Here is a 13679-nt window from a genome sequence, read left to right as displayed (position 1 = left end):
TTTTTGTTTGTTTGTTTTTTCGAGATAGGGTTTTTCTGTAGCTTTAGAGCCTGTCCTGGAATTCACTTTATAGACCTGGCTGGCCTTGAACTCACAGAGATCTGCCTGCCTCTGCCTCCCGAGTGCTAGGATTAAAGGCATGCGCCACTGCTGCCCAGCCCAAGTCTATACTTGAACCTGCGGATCCTTCTGCTTCTTCTTCCCTGGTGCTGGGTTTATGGGCATGCCTCTCCACCCTGGCCTTGCATTTTACAGTTATAAACACTCTGCTTTTCAGGATCGTGAGAATGCCCGCAAAATCCATGAGCTAGCAGGACTCCCATTCTTTGAGATCTTTGTAGATGCGCCTCTAAACATCTGTGAAAGCCGAGATGTGAAAGGACTTTACAAACGGGCTCGAGCTGGAGAGATTAAAGGTACGAGAGATAGCTAGCAGCGTCTTTGACGGTCACTTACCCTGCCAATCTTCTGGTACTGTCCTTAGAACTCTGTCTGAAGCTACGTACCCTGTGTCACAGTTGCAGAAGCTCACACTTACGAAAGCACAGTGTGTCCAGGGTGTGTGGGGGCTACTAAAACGTGGGGGTTTATCTCTGAAGAATGGCACCTCAGGCACAAGGAGTGAAGCTCAGAAAGAATGCACATGCGCCAGCCTGGATTTAGGAATGGGTTTCAATGAGTTTCCTCCTTGCTTTCCTTTTGGATTCCAGTCAGCAGTAGAAGGTTTGGTTTCTGCCAGATATCATGGCTAGCTTGAGGCTCTCCATATTAAAAATAGAGCTGTATATTTTCTTGTCTACAGCAAGAGGTCAAGAATGGTGGTTTGTACTTCCAGTCATAAATCACATTTTCAGTTTAACATATTATTGCAGTGCATATTATGTCTTATTGATTGAGAATATTCTGCCTCAGGCACAGATATGATTTAGATCTTGTACCCTGCAGGGTTCACAGGCATTGATTCTGATTATGAGAAACCTGAGACTCCAGAGTGTGTGCTGAAGACCAACTTGTCTTCAGTAAGTGAGTGTGTGCAGCAGGTTGTGGAGCTTCTGCAAGAGCAGGTAGAGAGAGAGAGAGAGAGAGAGAGAGAGAGAGAGAGAGAGAGAGAGAGAGAGAGAGAGAGAGAGAGAGAGAGAGAGAGAGAGACTGTTGAAAGAGAACCCAAGTTTCTTCATTAAAACCCTCCCCTTACCATTCTTATTTGTGACTCTTGCCAACTCCATTTCACTGCAGAACATTGTACCCCACACCACCATCAAGGGCATCCATGAACTCTTTGTGCCAGAAAACAAAGTCGATCAGGTCCGAGCTGAGGCTGAGACTCTTCCAGCATTATCAATTACCAAGGTAAGAGAGTACAGAATGGCTAGGACTCAGGGTTAGTATCTGACATTATAAACTATTATACAACTCCTCATTAGAACTACCTTTATTTGTGTGTTTTGTGTAGCCTCCCCCTCCCCGTGTGTGTGTGTGTGTGTGTGTGTGTGTGTGTGTGTGTGTGTGTGTGTGTGTGTGTGTGTGTGACTGCATGAGTGGAGTCAGAGGACCACATGCAGGAGTCCCTTTCCTCCTTCCTTCCACTGTGTTTGGGGATCAAACTCAAGTTATCAGGCTTGGTAGTAAGCACTTTCAGCCACTGAGTCATCTTGCAAGCCCTACCATTTCTTTTGACCGTAAGAAATATCCAGTAAAGGCGAGTCTATGAAGACATTCCCCCTCTTGCCTCCTCTCTGACCAAGAAAGCAACAGCCATATTTGCATAGGACAATTTGCATGGCTCCCCTACGCCTCTGTATGATGAAATAGAGGCAGGGTGCCAGGAATGCCAAAAGCAACCCTGATCTAAAACAATGTGAGCCTTTCTGTTGTGTGTCTGCCGGCTCTGTCGATACGTGCAAGTCCATGAAATTGGGAAAGTGGTACTAGTCCCGACTAGATGCTACTCTAGACTCTTCACCGTGGAGAGCACGCTCTGGTGGCTAGAACTGACTGCCTCCTCTGCAAAGTGACAGCCACCACAGGCAAGAATTAACTAACCAACAGGTCCAAGAGAAGTCTTTTGGGAAAGTTTATCACTAACAATCAGCTCACACCCATGAGGTGCTCTGTGCATATCCTCTTAAATAAAACTGTCACCAACAAATATGTCCATAGCCACCCAGCTGTGAAACTCAAAGCCATATAGGAGACCAAGGTCAAGTGTGGAGAATATAAGATACAAGGTATGCAAGAACAAGTTCTTTTAGAAGCTTCCTCTGAAGATTGTGCCCTTCCCCCTGAGAAAAGGGGATGGCAGTTTCATTTGCATTGACCTCATTAGCTGGAAGAGGTGAAATGAAGCCCCAGCTACTGACCTGCTGGTAGCATTTTTATGGATCAGCCTTACTTGTGCATAAAAGACAGTCAAGTCTCTCTTGCTATCATTTTATTATTCATTAGAAATGTAGAGATTTTATGAGACAGGTTGCTTCAGCTGCGTAAGACCTGGTTCTGTACAGAGAGCCCAAGCATCCCAATACCCTCGACAGATAAGTAAGCATGTCAAAGCAGTGCAGGGTGACAGTTCCAACAACAAAATGGTCTGCGGGGCAGAGAACTTCAGAACCTAAGGAGTCACTCCTCAGGTCACAGGGGTGACAGGAAAGGTTTCAGAGCGGTGACCTGTGTGTTGAGTTTTAAAGAGCCAATAGAACTTTGCAGGTGGCCTAGAGGATGGGTGGACCGTAGCCCTCATCCTCCGACCAACTGGGAAGTGCCTGTGGGTTCCAACCATACATTGCCTTGAGTGTTGGCAAACCGATCCTAACTGGGGAGGAAACGGAGCTGGAAGTCCCTCCATGAGCCTCAGGAGCCAGAGCTTAAAAGATTTTCATACCATGATAACAACTTTGGCCTTAACCATAGAGTCAATGGCTTGCTCAATTCAGTCAAATGGCCAGAAAGTGCATCATATGGAAAAGTACATCAAACCTTCATGTTGTGAGGGGGGCAGGACAATGAATTTTTAACTCTGTTGCACATGGGGGGAACAGTTACAGCTGAAAGTATTTAAATAATCTCAATGCAGAATCCTGTGATCACCAGCTTATAGGAAAGTTCTAGACTTACACGTAGCTGGCCCTTGACTCAGAAGCCCATGGAGTTTTAAGTGGGGACACGTAAAACATAGAAGGTTCTTCCCTCCCCCTCCCGCCAGCTGAATAGGGAGGCATATCCTGGGGACTGAGAAAGATGGGTGATGGACACTTCCCCTTGTTTCCTGTGTTTTCCAGCTGGATCTGCAGTGGGTGCAGATTCTGAGTGAAGGCTGGGCCACGCCCCTCAAAGGCTTCATGCGGGAGAAGGAGTACTTGCAAATTATACACTTCGACACTCTGCTGGACGGTATGTTGTCTGTTGTCTCTTACTGCTTGGTAAGAGTCTGCACATAGACAGGACTGTTAACCCCCAGTTTGCAGATCTTACTGAAACAATCTTTAGATTGTTTACAGTGTGTCCCTTCTACTGTGTCTGTTTCCATTTTTAGGGATTTTTTTTCATTCTCCAAGGATTTATTATTTATTACCAAGTTACTGAGAAATGAAGACCTTACTTGTACATGAAGCCAGGAAAATGTTCCAACCCCGAGCACCCCCTATCCCATGTTCTTTGCTGGATCTCATAGTCAGAAGCTTCATTTGGGAGCATCTAGGAGCAAGCCCATCAGTTTATTAACTCACAGGGACCTCCCTTCCTCCATGGTGTCACAGAGTATGTTTTCCTTGATGGCTGTGAAATTGTCAGTCTTGAACTCTTACATGGCGTACATAAAAACTGTTTCGCCGTCTGGACCCTGACAAGGGAATGTGATGGTAACCTTCCAGCCACAGGCTGATGGTTTTTGAAAAGCTATTCTGGTCCAGGTTGGAAGCAAGTGCTACTCAGAAGAATCCCAGGCTGTTCTCTAAGAATTCCCTTCCTGGAGTCTCCTGAGGTCCTCAGATACGGGTTTTCTATTCCAAGACCATGGGGAAATGGTTTCCAGGTGGGGAAGGATGCTGGTAGAACCTCACCAATTATATAATCCTGGGCAAAGCTTCCGGTCTAATAGGAAGAAAGGACCAAATCAGATATTCAGCCTTTGGAAGATACTCTGGGGCTTATGCTGCTGCCTAGGAATGGCCTAGAAGCAGAATTCTCAGACTGACCGGAGTAGGCCTTCATCCTCTACTGTAACTGAGCATACCCTACAACCAGAAGCCTTTGTTTCTCAAATTAAGTAACAAGCCAAAAGCACACTTTAAGTCTAGCTTGCTGTAACATGTACTGTTTTAATTGATCTTCATAAATCCCTAGAAACTACCCACTTGTCAGATGAGGAACCTAAGCTCAGGGTAAATGAGTTGCTCACATTCACACTGCTTAGAGGTGAGGCCCCAAGACCAGAGTCAAGACTGGTTCGTGTCTGCTACCCCTTCTACATCAGGCTGCCCTCCTGCTGGCCTTTCCAATGGACTCCTATCCAGAAGGCCAGGTTGCCTACACAGGAAATAAGACATTAATCTTAATATCTTAATTTTGATAAATGCTGGACATAGCTGCACCAAGGACATGCTGTTCAACCCAGCAGCCAGCCATATCCGAGATGTTGGTTATGAGTGTGCATCCCGGATGGAGACGTGACCACGGGACAAGGGGGAACCACATTGAAAGAGGAAGACTCACTCCAGTGAGCACCTTGTACAGGAATTTCTCCATAAAGAAAGATGCCTGAGTGGTAGATGGGGCTGCTGGGGTCAGTGTCAATGGAAGTTAAGGGTCCTGAGCCTGAGATCCAGGACAAGCGAGCACGGGCCTGTAATTCAAGTCCTAACTAGAAGTGGAATATAATAGCAGGTAAAAGTGTGAACTGTGAAGCTGGAACTGGCTGATTTATTAATCTGCCAGTGAGTAGCTATGAACCTTCCCAATTACCTCAACTCAAGGGGCTTAGATCCCTCGTCTGTATGATGGAGATGAGAATTACAGTGCCTACCTCCCTGGGGATATTGAAAGTTTAAGAAAAAATGCTCATCCAATAGTAAAGCCCCAGACAAGTTAGCTAGTAACACAAACAAACCCCTACTACTGACAGTTAAGAGGGCTTGAAAATTTGAAGTGGCTTATCCGGAGTCCTGTCAGCTTGAGTCAGCCCCGACAAAGCTATTGGCTAGCAACAGCTCCCTTCCCAGCTCTCACATCCGGGGCTTCCTCCAGCTGCTGTGGACAGAGAGATCCTGGAGAGGGAGTGAGCTTGTAGAGCAGACAGGTCAGCTTCTCTGAGGCCGATGGCAGCAATGTCTTACCCCATCACTTTAAGCCAAAGCACTTCCCAGGCCATAGTCTCCTTGAAGTACATGCCTGGTGCGATGGCTTTGGACTAAGAAGACAGTTAAGTTCCAGAGTGATTATATACATTATTTTTATATATTATAAATTTGTATATAGCGTGTATATATATTATATGTATATGTATATGAAGGTGTAGTGAGCTATCATTCATACAGATATCACCTCATGTTAGACAGCTCACAAAGCTTTGTGCCACCACCATGGACACTGAGATGTTTTGCACAGCCACAGCCACAGGTCTTTCTACCATCAAACTGTAAATCGCCTGCAACCAGCAAGCAGCAGATTTCCTTCTCACCCTGTCTCCTACATTTTGTTAGCTTTAATTACCTGAAAGGTTCACATTTTACCCTGAGTCTAAAAAGTGTCATCTGTCTAGTTAGCACAAAATCAAAACTGAACAATCCCCCAAAGCAACCATTGGTTCATGTTCATGGTATTACAAGTTACTATTTTCATATCTATGTCTTCTGTCTTCTGTCACTTTCTCTCTTGCTGGAAGTGTAGTTTCAGGGTTTTCACAGACCTTCCTATAAATGTCACAGATGTTGGCCAATAGTTACTCAGTGGGATGAAGACAACTCCACTATTTAAAGTCTTCATCAGGAATCTTCCAGGCAGGAATGAGGGTCCCCACATATATTTAATATAGGTTACCCCATTTAACCTGCATGAAGCTATTGAGTCCTCATGAGGTAGTAAGTGTTGGAAAGGGCAGAAATCTCACTTGAATTTGAATTCGCATCTAGGTTCTGAGAATTCCAACACTTGTGTCTACTTTCCTAGACACCCCATCAGGTTCTCTAATCCCATCTGGGTTTCTACATTTTAGGACTGTTTGTGTCTACACTCTCCCAAAGTCTGGTTTGGAAACCATGTGGTTGTCTTGCCGAAATTAGAAGAGTGACTAACATGTTTTACAATTATTTCAAGTAGATATTCCTTTTGAACAATGTTTTAGAGTGCATTGAAAAAATATTCCACAAAAAATGTATTACTATATATTTGGTGTCATGTGCATACAAAGGAGCTGAGAATATATTTGCATGTGGTATATGCGAAGTACCATAATAGGAATGTACTTAATACTATTACTTCAAGATTCTCATGGTGGAGACCTGAAAACATGTTTCTTATGTTTGTATTTCTCTAGGCGTGGCCCTCCGTGGTATGTACTTCACCCTCCAAGTACTTAAACTATTGTAATTAGATATGTTACATTAATTTTTAAAAAATTATTAAGGATGTAATTTTTAAAAATCCAAATTAAGCAGCTGGAATTGTTCAAATCATAATCCAACCAGTTATAGTAAAACCATATCACACTGTTCTGATTATTCAAGTACAAACAACAGGAAATTTCTGATTCAGATGAAACTATTATTTTTTATGTTGAGTTTAGCTAATATAAGCAAACTTTGTTTCTAAATTATCGTTGCACATTTTGTTCATGAGTTCTTTTAAATTTATGATTATCTAATGACTTCTGGTCCCCATTTAGTTCCAGAAATTTGAAATTAAATTTTTTTGTCTCACTAGCAAAACATTTTTAGTCAATGAGGCAATTCATTTTAGATTCAATTTAAAGTAAATATATCTGGTTGGACTGTGTATGATCATTCCTTGTTTGTTTGTGATGTATGATTATGCATGGACTTAATTGCAAGCTATCATAATTGATAGTTACAGAAGTGAAAACAAATATACACTTACTGGGACTATAAATTTCTACATTGTACCAGAATGAAGTAAAATTCCAAACATATCATTTATCTTTGATATTATTTTTATCATATTTTTCCTTTAAAAAGCCAAATTATGTAATAATGCTAATTGCATTTCTTGGAAAGAAAAAAGCCTATGCAACCAATAAACAGATCTACAGTGCTAAAGAGAAAGGGATTGACAACTGTTTAAAGCAAAAAAAAATTATTCAGTTAGATAGGACATTATCTGTTGGATGTCTTAAAGTTAAAAGCAACAATACTCTTCCAAAATGAGATAAATCATAATGAAATAAGGCAACTCTTAAGAGAACTGAAGGGAAAGGCCAAGGGCTGAAGGAATGTTTGAAGCCACAGAGGATGCTCAGCACAGCTCAACTGTTGGATATGTTTATGTATCAAAAAAAAAAAAAACTAGAGGGGCTGGAGAGATGGCTCAGTGGTTATTGCTCTTGCAGAGGGCCTGAGTTGGGTTCCCAGCACCTACACGGAAGCTCACAACCAACTGTAACTCCAGTTCCAGAGAACCTGACACCGTTATCTGCCCCCCCCCCCCCGCCCTGGCACTGCACACACATACATGCAGGCAAAGCACCCATACACATGAAATAAAATAATCTTTTTTTTTTCAGAGAAGAGGCTGTCGACATAACTCAGTGGTTAAGAGCACACACTGTTCTTGCAGAGGGTGGGAGTTTGGTTCCCAGCACCCATACTGGGCAGCTCACAACCACCTGTAACTCCAGCTCCAGGGGATCCAGTGCCTCTTACTAACATAGGCAATCGCAGTCACTAACACACAGATACATATAATTTAAAAATAAAAATAAATCTTCTAGAGCAGAAAAAAAGGCTGGGACTGTAGTTAAGTGGTAGAGCACTTGCCTCCCCGCATGAAGCCAAACCCTGAGTTCAATCCCCACTACTGTCAAAACAAACAAAAAACAAAAACCAAGAGTAGAGAAAGACAATAGGGAACCAAATTAAGTATACCTGTGCCCATGAAGAGATGCAGTCCCAGGCATATGGGAGCAGTGGGCATTATTACTTAGTAGGACTCCTGTCCATGTGGGCCCCAGGTTGAGTCCTTCATCCTGCATCAGAGTCTGCAGCTGGGAAGCAACGTGTTCTCAGGATGTCAGTTTTGCTAGCATGCTGCAGGCAGGGCTAGGCTTCCTGACACTCCCTCTGACCTCTGCTTTGCAGTTTGCTTTACTTCAGTTTAATCAAGTCTCTGTAAGCAGAACTGAGCATCGTGGCCTCTCTCCCCACGGAGAGCATGACTTCTCATTAGGACTGGAGCACCCCTGGATCCCATGATGCTCTTGGTTAACCTCTCCTTTCCTGGTAGATTTAGTTGTAGTTCATCACAGACTTCTATTAATACTGTACTTTACAGTGCGCTCCCCAAGAAACCTGGGGAGGCGCACACTGCTAACTCATCATTCAAGAACTCCCCGCTTTGAGTTAGGGGTTCTCTGCAAAAGGGCTGGGTGCTCTGGCTTCTAGTGAAGCAGAGTTACTCTAACAACAAAATCTTCCTGTATGCCATCTAATTTGCAACCTTTAATGGCATCTACTGTACACTGCAGGCTTTTACGGGCGACCGGATGTCTTTATTGCTGGCAGTTGCTGTCTGACCTGTGACATTCTTTTAGGGATTGCTAACTTGAGAGAGTTAAAGAAGACAAAGTGGTATGCCTGCCTACAACTGGGCTCGTAGCAGTTAGGGAGTTTTCTGTCCCACAGGAACACGACTCAGATCTCTACAGGTCAGAAGCACTTAAGAGGACTTGACATTTGAGGACTCCATATTCTCTGCCCCTGGAGGTTTTCCTCTTTGATCTTCCTCTCATTCTCTCCCAAACCCTGACCTAATGCTGAGTCTTTCGTGTTACACGAACCAGAGCCCTCCGTTTTCAACCGGAAGCACAGCTGAGAGAAAGATAGACTAGTTACAACTTTGAACACACGTACAAAAGGGAAATGAAAGAGGCCACAGCCTTACATGTTTTCACACTGTCTGGCATCACTAAGAAATGAGAACCAGTTTTTATACCTTTAAGCATCAAACTGGAAAGCAACTACATCTTTTTAACCATTTTATCTAAAAATTCTTCAAAATGCTCACACTTATTTGGGGGGGAGGATTTGAGACAGAGTCCCAGATAGCCCAGGTTAGCCTCAAACTCACTATTATAGTCCAGGATGTCCTTGAAGTCCTAATCATCCTATCTCTATATCCCAAATTCTGGGGTTACAGACATGATTACTACACCTGACTAATTTCATATTAAAATAGCAGCAACCCCTTAACTGGGCCTGGTGGTCCAGCCTGTGGTCCCAGTGCTAGGAAGCTCTATCAGCAGTGCAAGGTCTATCAGCTGGTAGTTCTAGGGCAGTATGGACTACAAGAGACTCCATCCCAAAAACATAGTGACAACAACAAAGTAAACCCCATGATCTTTAAAGCCTCTTATTCACTCACACAGCACATAGAAACAGCTGGAGATGTGCCTTAGTGGTACCCTGCTCACCTAGCATGTGAAAGGTCTTGTGTTAAATCTCCAACTCACCAAAACACGCACGCGCACACACACACACACACACACACACACACACACACACACACACACACACACACCCCTCATCAGGAAACTTGTGAGATACCTGTGGGTGTTTTGATTTCCACAGTGAGATACTTCTATTAATTTGCAATTTTTAAGCTTATTTTACATTATTTGTCTCTGGCCACAGAGACCAGAGAAATCTGATAACCCTGGAGCTGGGGTTATAAGTGGTGTAGCATGAGTTTTCTACAAGAGCAGGGTGTGTGTGTGTGTGTGTGTGTGTGTGTGTGTGTGTGTGTGTGTGTGTGTGTGTGTGTGTGGATTGCTTTTAATTGGCTCATGTGATTGTGGAGCCTAGCAAGTTCAGAATCTGAAAGGTCAGCCTGCAGGCTGGAGAGTCAGAGGGAAAGACAGAGTTTTAGCTCAGTCATGCTGCTACCTGAATTGCCTCTTCTGGGGAAATTAGTCTCTTTTCCCCAGGCCTTTCATTGATTGATGAGAATTACTCACATCATGGGGAATGATTTTTTTTTATTCAGGACTCACTAACGTAAATGTCAGTCTCATTGAAGAGTAAAACTCACAGAAACACTGAGAATATTTGCTCAAATGTCTGGGTCCAGCCACATTGACACACAGTTAACTGCCAGGTCCTATATCTGGTGTTTACAAGATTTCCTTTCTCTTCTTTTGGTCAAGCTGCTGACCTGTGACAAAGATGTAGCTTCTCTGAACAGCTGATCTTGTATCTTCTGTCACACACAGAGGAATTAGAACAGCCAGATTCCTCTAAATTTCTTCTAGACACTTAGCAGCAGTGAGATAGTCTTACTCTCTAGAGAAAGTGCACACAAGTTTAGTAAAGTTTAGTAAGGGGCTTTGTACCACTTTTCACTCCCATGTGATTTATTTATTTTTATTTCATACATATGTTTTGAATGCACGTATGTCTGCGCACCACATTCATGCAATGCCTGTGAATACCACAAGAGGGTGTCTGATCCTCTAGAACTGGAGTTACAACAGTGGCAGCTGTTGTGTGGGTGCTGGGAACCAAATCTGTTTCCTCTGCAAGAACAGCAAGTATTCTTACCCATGGAGTATCTATCTCTCCAGGCAGGCCCTACACCAGTGTATTTTAAACGATGGCGTTCATTGTAGCTGAGACAGCAAGACTGTGATCCCAGAGAAGTGAGATGAACAGTGTCTGAAAACATTTGAAGATAGAGTTGCATCTAGACCAACCTCAAGGGGTTGATTGTTGCTTGTCTGGGGTGTGAACTCTGTGATTTCTTTTTAACCTTTCTTTTCAGTTCAGTTATGTTGGTAATGCCCAACACTGACACAGGTTCATTTCCAAGACCAAGAACAGCTTTCAGTTTGTCCAATCTTTATTTGATTTTTAAAGAGTAAAACTTAGGGCTGGGGAGATAACTCAGTGGTATAAGAATATTTGATGCTCTTCCAGAGTACCCAAGTTCAGTTCCAAGCATCCAAGTTAGTAGGCTCACAACCATCTAAAACTCCAGCTCCAGAGAGTCTGAAATCCCCTTCTGGTCTCTGGGTATAGCCATCCATGCACGTGTGTGTGCGCACATGCACACACACACACATACACACACACACACACACAATAAATAAGCAAACAAACTTTAAAACAACAAAAGGGAAGTTTTCATAGTGCACTAGGGTCAGGACCAGGACTAAAAAATCAAGTCAGATGAGATATCTCCATCCTGCCCCCCAAAACTAGATCACTTACTGAGGCAACCTACCTCAGGAATCGGTCAAGGAGTCCCCATCACAGTCTTAGAGAAACCAGAGGAGCATCATGTCTGCGCTGGACTTGGGCCTGGTGCCCAAGCAGGGGCTTTGGAACTGTGCACACACTAGCCATCCCTGAAGGGTGCTCACCTTGGATCTGGCACTCACGCATCACATGGGTCTTTCCATAGATGGAGTCATCAACATGAGCATTCCCATCGTACTGCCCGTTTCTGTGGATGACAAGTTGCGGCTCGAAGGGTGCAGCAAGTTTGCCCTGATGTATGAAGGTCGGAGGGTGGCTATACTACAAGATCCTGAGTTCTATGAGCATAGGAAAGAGGAGCGTTGTTCCCGAGTGTGGGGAACAGCCACTGCAAAGCACCCCCACATCAAAGTAAGTACCAATCCTGTGGGAGGGCTTCTTAAAGGGGTGTGGGGTACACGTGTGTGTGTGTGTGTGTGTGTGTGTGTGTGTGTGTGTGTGTGTGTGTATAATTGCACATATCAGAGATCAGAGGACAACCTTGGGTGTCATTTCTTCAACCTCCTGTTTGAGACAGGGTCTCTTACTGGACTGGAACTTTCCCAGGCATGCTAGACTAGCTTGCCAGCATCGTTCGACAGTCTTGCTGTCACTGCTTCTCATCTTGTCATCACTGAGACTGTAGGCACATGCCGCCGCACCTGGCTTTTTATATGGGTCCTAGGAGTTAGAACTCAGGTCCTCACACTTATGAGACAAGCATTTTACTAGTTGAACCATCTCCCCAAATGGAAATTCTTATTCTTATTTTTGGCATGTGTGCATATGTGGTATATATGTTCATGTGTATGCACATGTGCATGAGAGTGTACGTGCATGTACACACACATGTGGAGGTCAGAGATTGGCATGGGGTGTTTTCTTCAATCGTTCTCCACCTGTTATTTTGAGATAGTGTCTCTCACTGAACCTGAAGCTCACCAGTTTGGCTAAGCTAGCTGGCCAGCAGACTCCAGGATCTGTCCATCTCTGCCCTCCAGGGCTAGGATTACAAGGATGTGCTGTTGCACCCAACTTTTTGTGTGGGTGCTAGGGATCCAAACTCAGGTCCTTCCTCATGTTTACGCAGCAGGAACTTTACTGCCTGAGCCATCTCCCCAAATTCATGGTTGAGTAAAGAAATATATTTTCTGAAGCCAGGAATGATGGGTTAATCCTATGAATCCCAACACTAGGGAGGGAGAGGTGAGATCAGAGACTAGCCTCCATTAAATAGCTAGTTTGAGGCTAGGCTTGGTTACAGAAGACTCTGTCAAAAAGGGGGGAGGGCGATATTTTTGTTTGAAAGCTGGTCTTGATCTCCTAAGTTATCAGATCCTTGCCTTAGCTAAATAGGACTGGGCAGATGATAAATAGTCTAGCACCATGAGTAAAATATCAAAACCATAGCTGACACAAAATAATAACTAGAGCTTGCAGCCCTGTTCATGCTGAAAGTGTATAAGGAACACATGTAATGAACCCAAACAACCCCTGAAAACAACTCAGAGTTCATGTTCTGTGCCCAGTGAGAGGGTCAACGACATCTTTCCATAAACAAAGCTCAGTACACATAGGGACAAAATTCCAAGAAAAAAGATACTGCATTCTCATCAGAATGTTGCTCTGACTAGGGTCATTTAGTTCTCTCCTCCCTAAAACCAAAACAGATCCCTCAGCAACTCCTAACTATAGTAGGTTCTAAAGTAGGAGTGGGGAGGTATAAGGAGAGCCGCTTGATACAGTCCATTTCCCACAAAATTCTGTGAAACTGAATGCAAATCCATTCTGCATCCAAGACACAGGCATCAGGGTGGAAGCAAAGGGAGACATTACTTTTTTATTTTGTTTTATTATTTTAATTTTAAGTAGCTTGTTTCATATGTCAATCCCAGTTCCCTCTCCCTCCCCTCCTCCCGCACTCACCCACCGTCCTCCCAGCCTCCCACCCTATCCCCACTTCCTTCCACATAGGGGATATCTAGAGTCTGTCATTTCACTCAGGGCAGGGTCCAGGCACTCCCCTAAGAGTCCAGGCTGAGAGAGCATCCCTCTTTGTGTTATGGACACATGAAGTCCATTTGTATGCCAGGGATAAACACTGATCCCAGGGCCCCATAGGTTGCCCAGGCCTCCTCACAAGGGAGACATTACTAATCTAATGTGACTTCTTCAGTTCCCCAGCTAGGCTAGCTTTCAGGTTCGCAGTACCATCGTGAG

The 13679-nt window shown here is 44.0% G+C and overlaps 1 protein-coding gene across 2 annotated transcripts in view; it reads left to right on the top strand.

The window, feature by feature from the left end:
• Papss2 (3'-phosphoadenosine 5'-phosphosulfate synthase 2) overlaps window positions 1-13679 on the top strand; it is a 71249-nt gene that overhangs the window by 43440 nt on the left and 14130 nt on the right. The window contains exons 4-9 of one of the 2 annotated variants that reach the window (XM_040745451.1): window positions 278-416; window positions 946-1064; window positions 1237-1350; window positions 3279-3390; window positions 6530-6544; window positions 11626-11831. In XM_040745451.1, coding sequence (XP_040601385.1) covers window positions 278-416; window positions 946-1064; window positions 1237-1350; window positions 3279-3390; window positions 6530-6544; window positions 11626-11831 — 705 coding nt within the window. The remainder of the gene's footprint in view (window positions 1-277; window positions 417-945; window positions 1065-1236; window positions 1351-3278; window positions 3391-6529; window positions 6545-11625; window positions 11832-13679) is intronic. The other variant, XM_040745450.1, reaches the window with a different exon arrangement.

This window comes from Mesocricetus auratus, unplaced genomic scaffold (genome assembly GCF_017639785.1).
Source record: "Mesocricetus auratus isolate SY011 unplaced genomic scaffold, BCM_Maur_2.0 Super-Scaffold_4256, whole genome shotgun sequence".
In the NCBI taxonomy this organism is placed as follows: Eukaryota; Metazoa; Chordata; class Mammalia; order Rodentia; family Cricetidae; genus Mesocricetus; species Mesocricetus auratus.
This window is presented reverse-complemented; position numbering and strand designations above follow the sequence as displayed.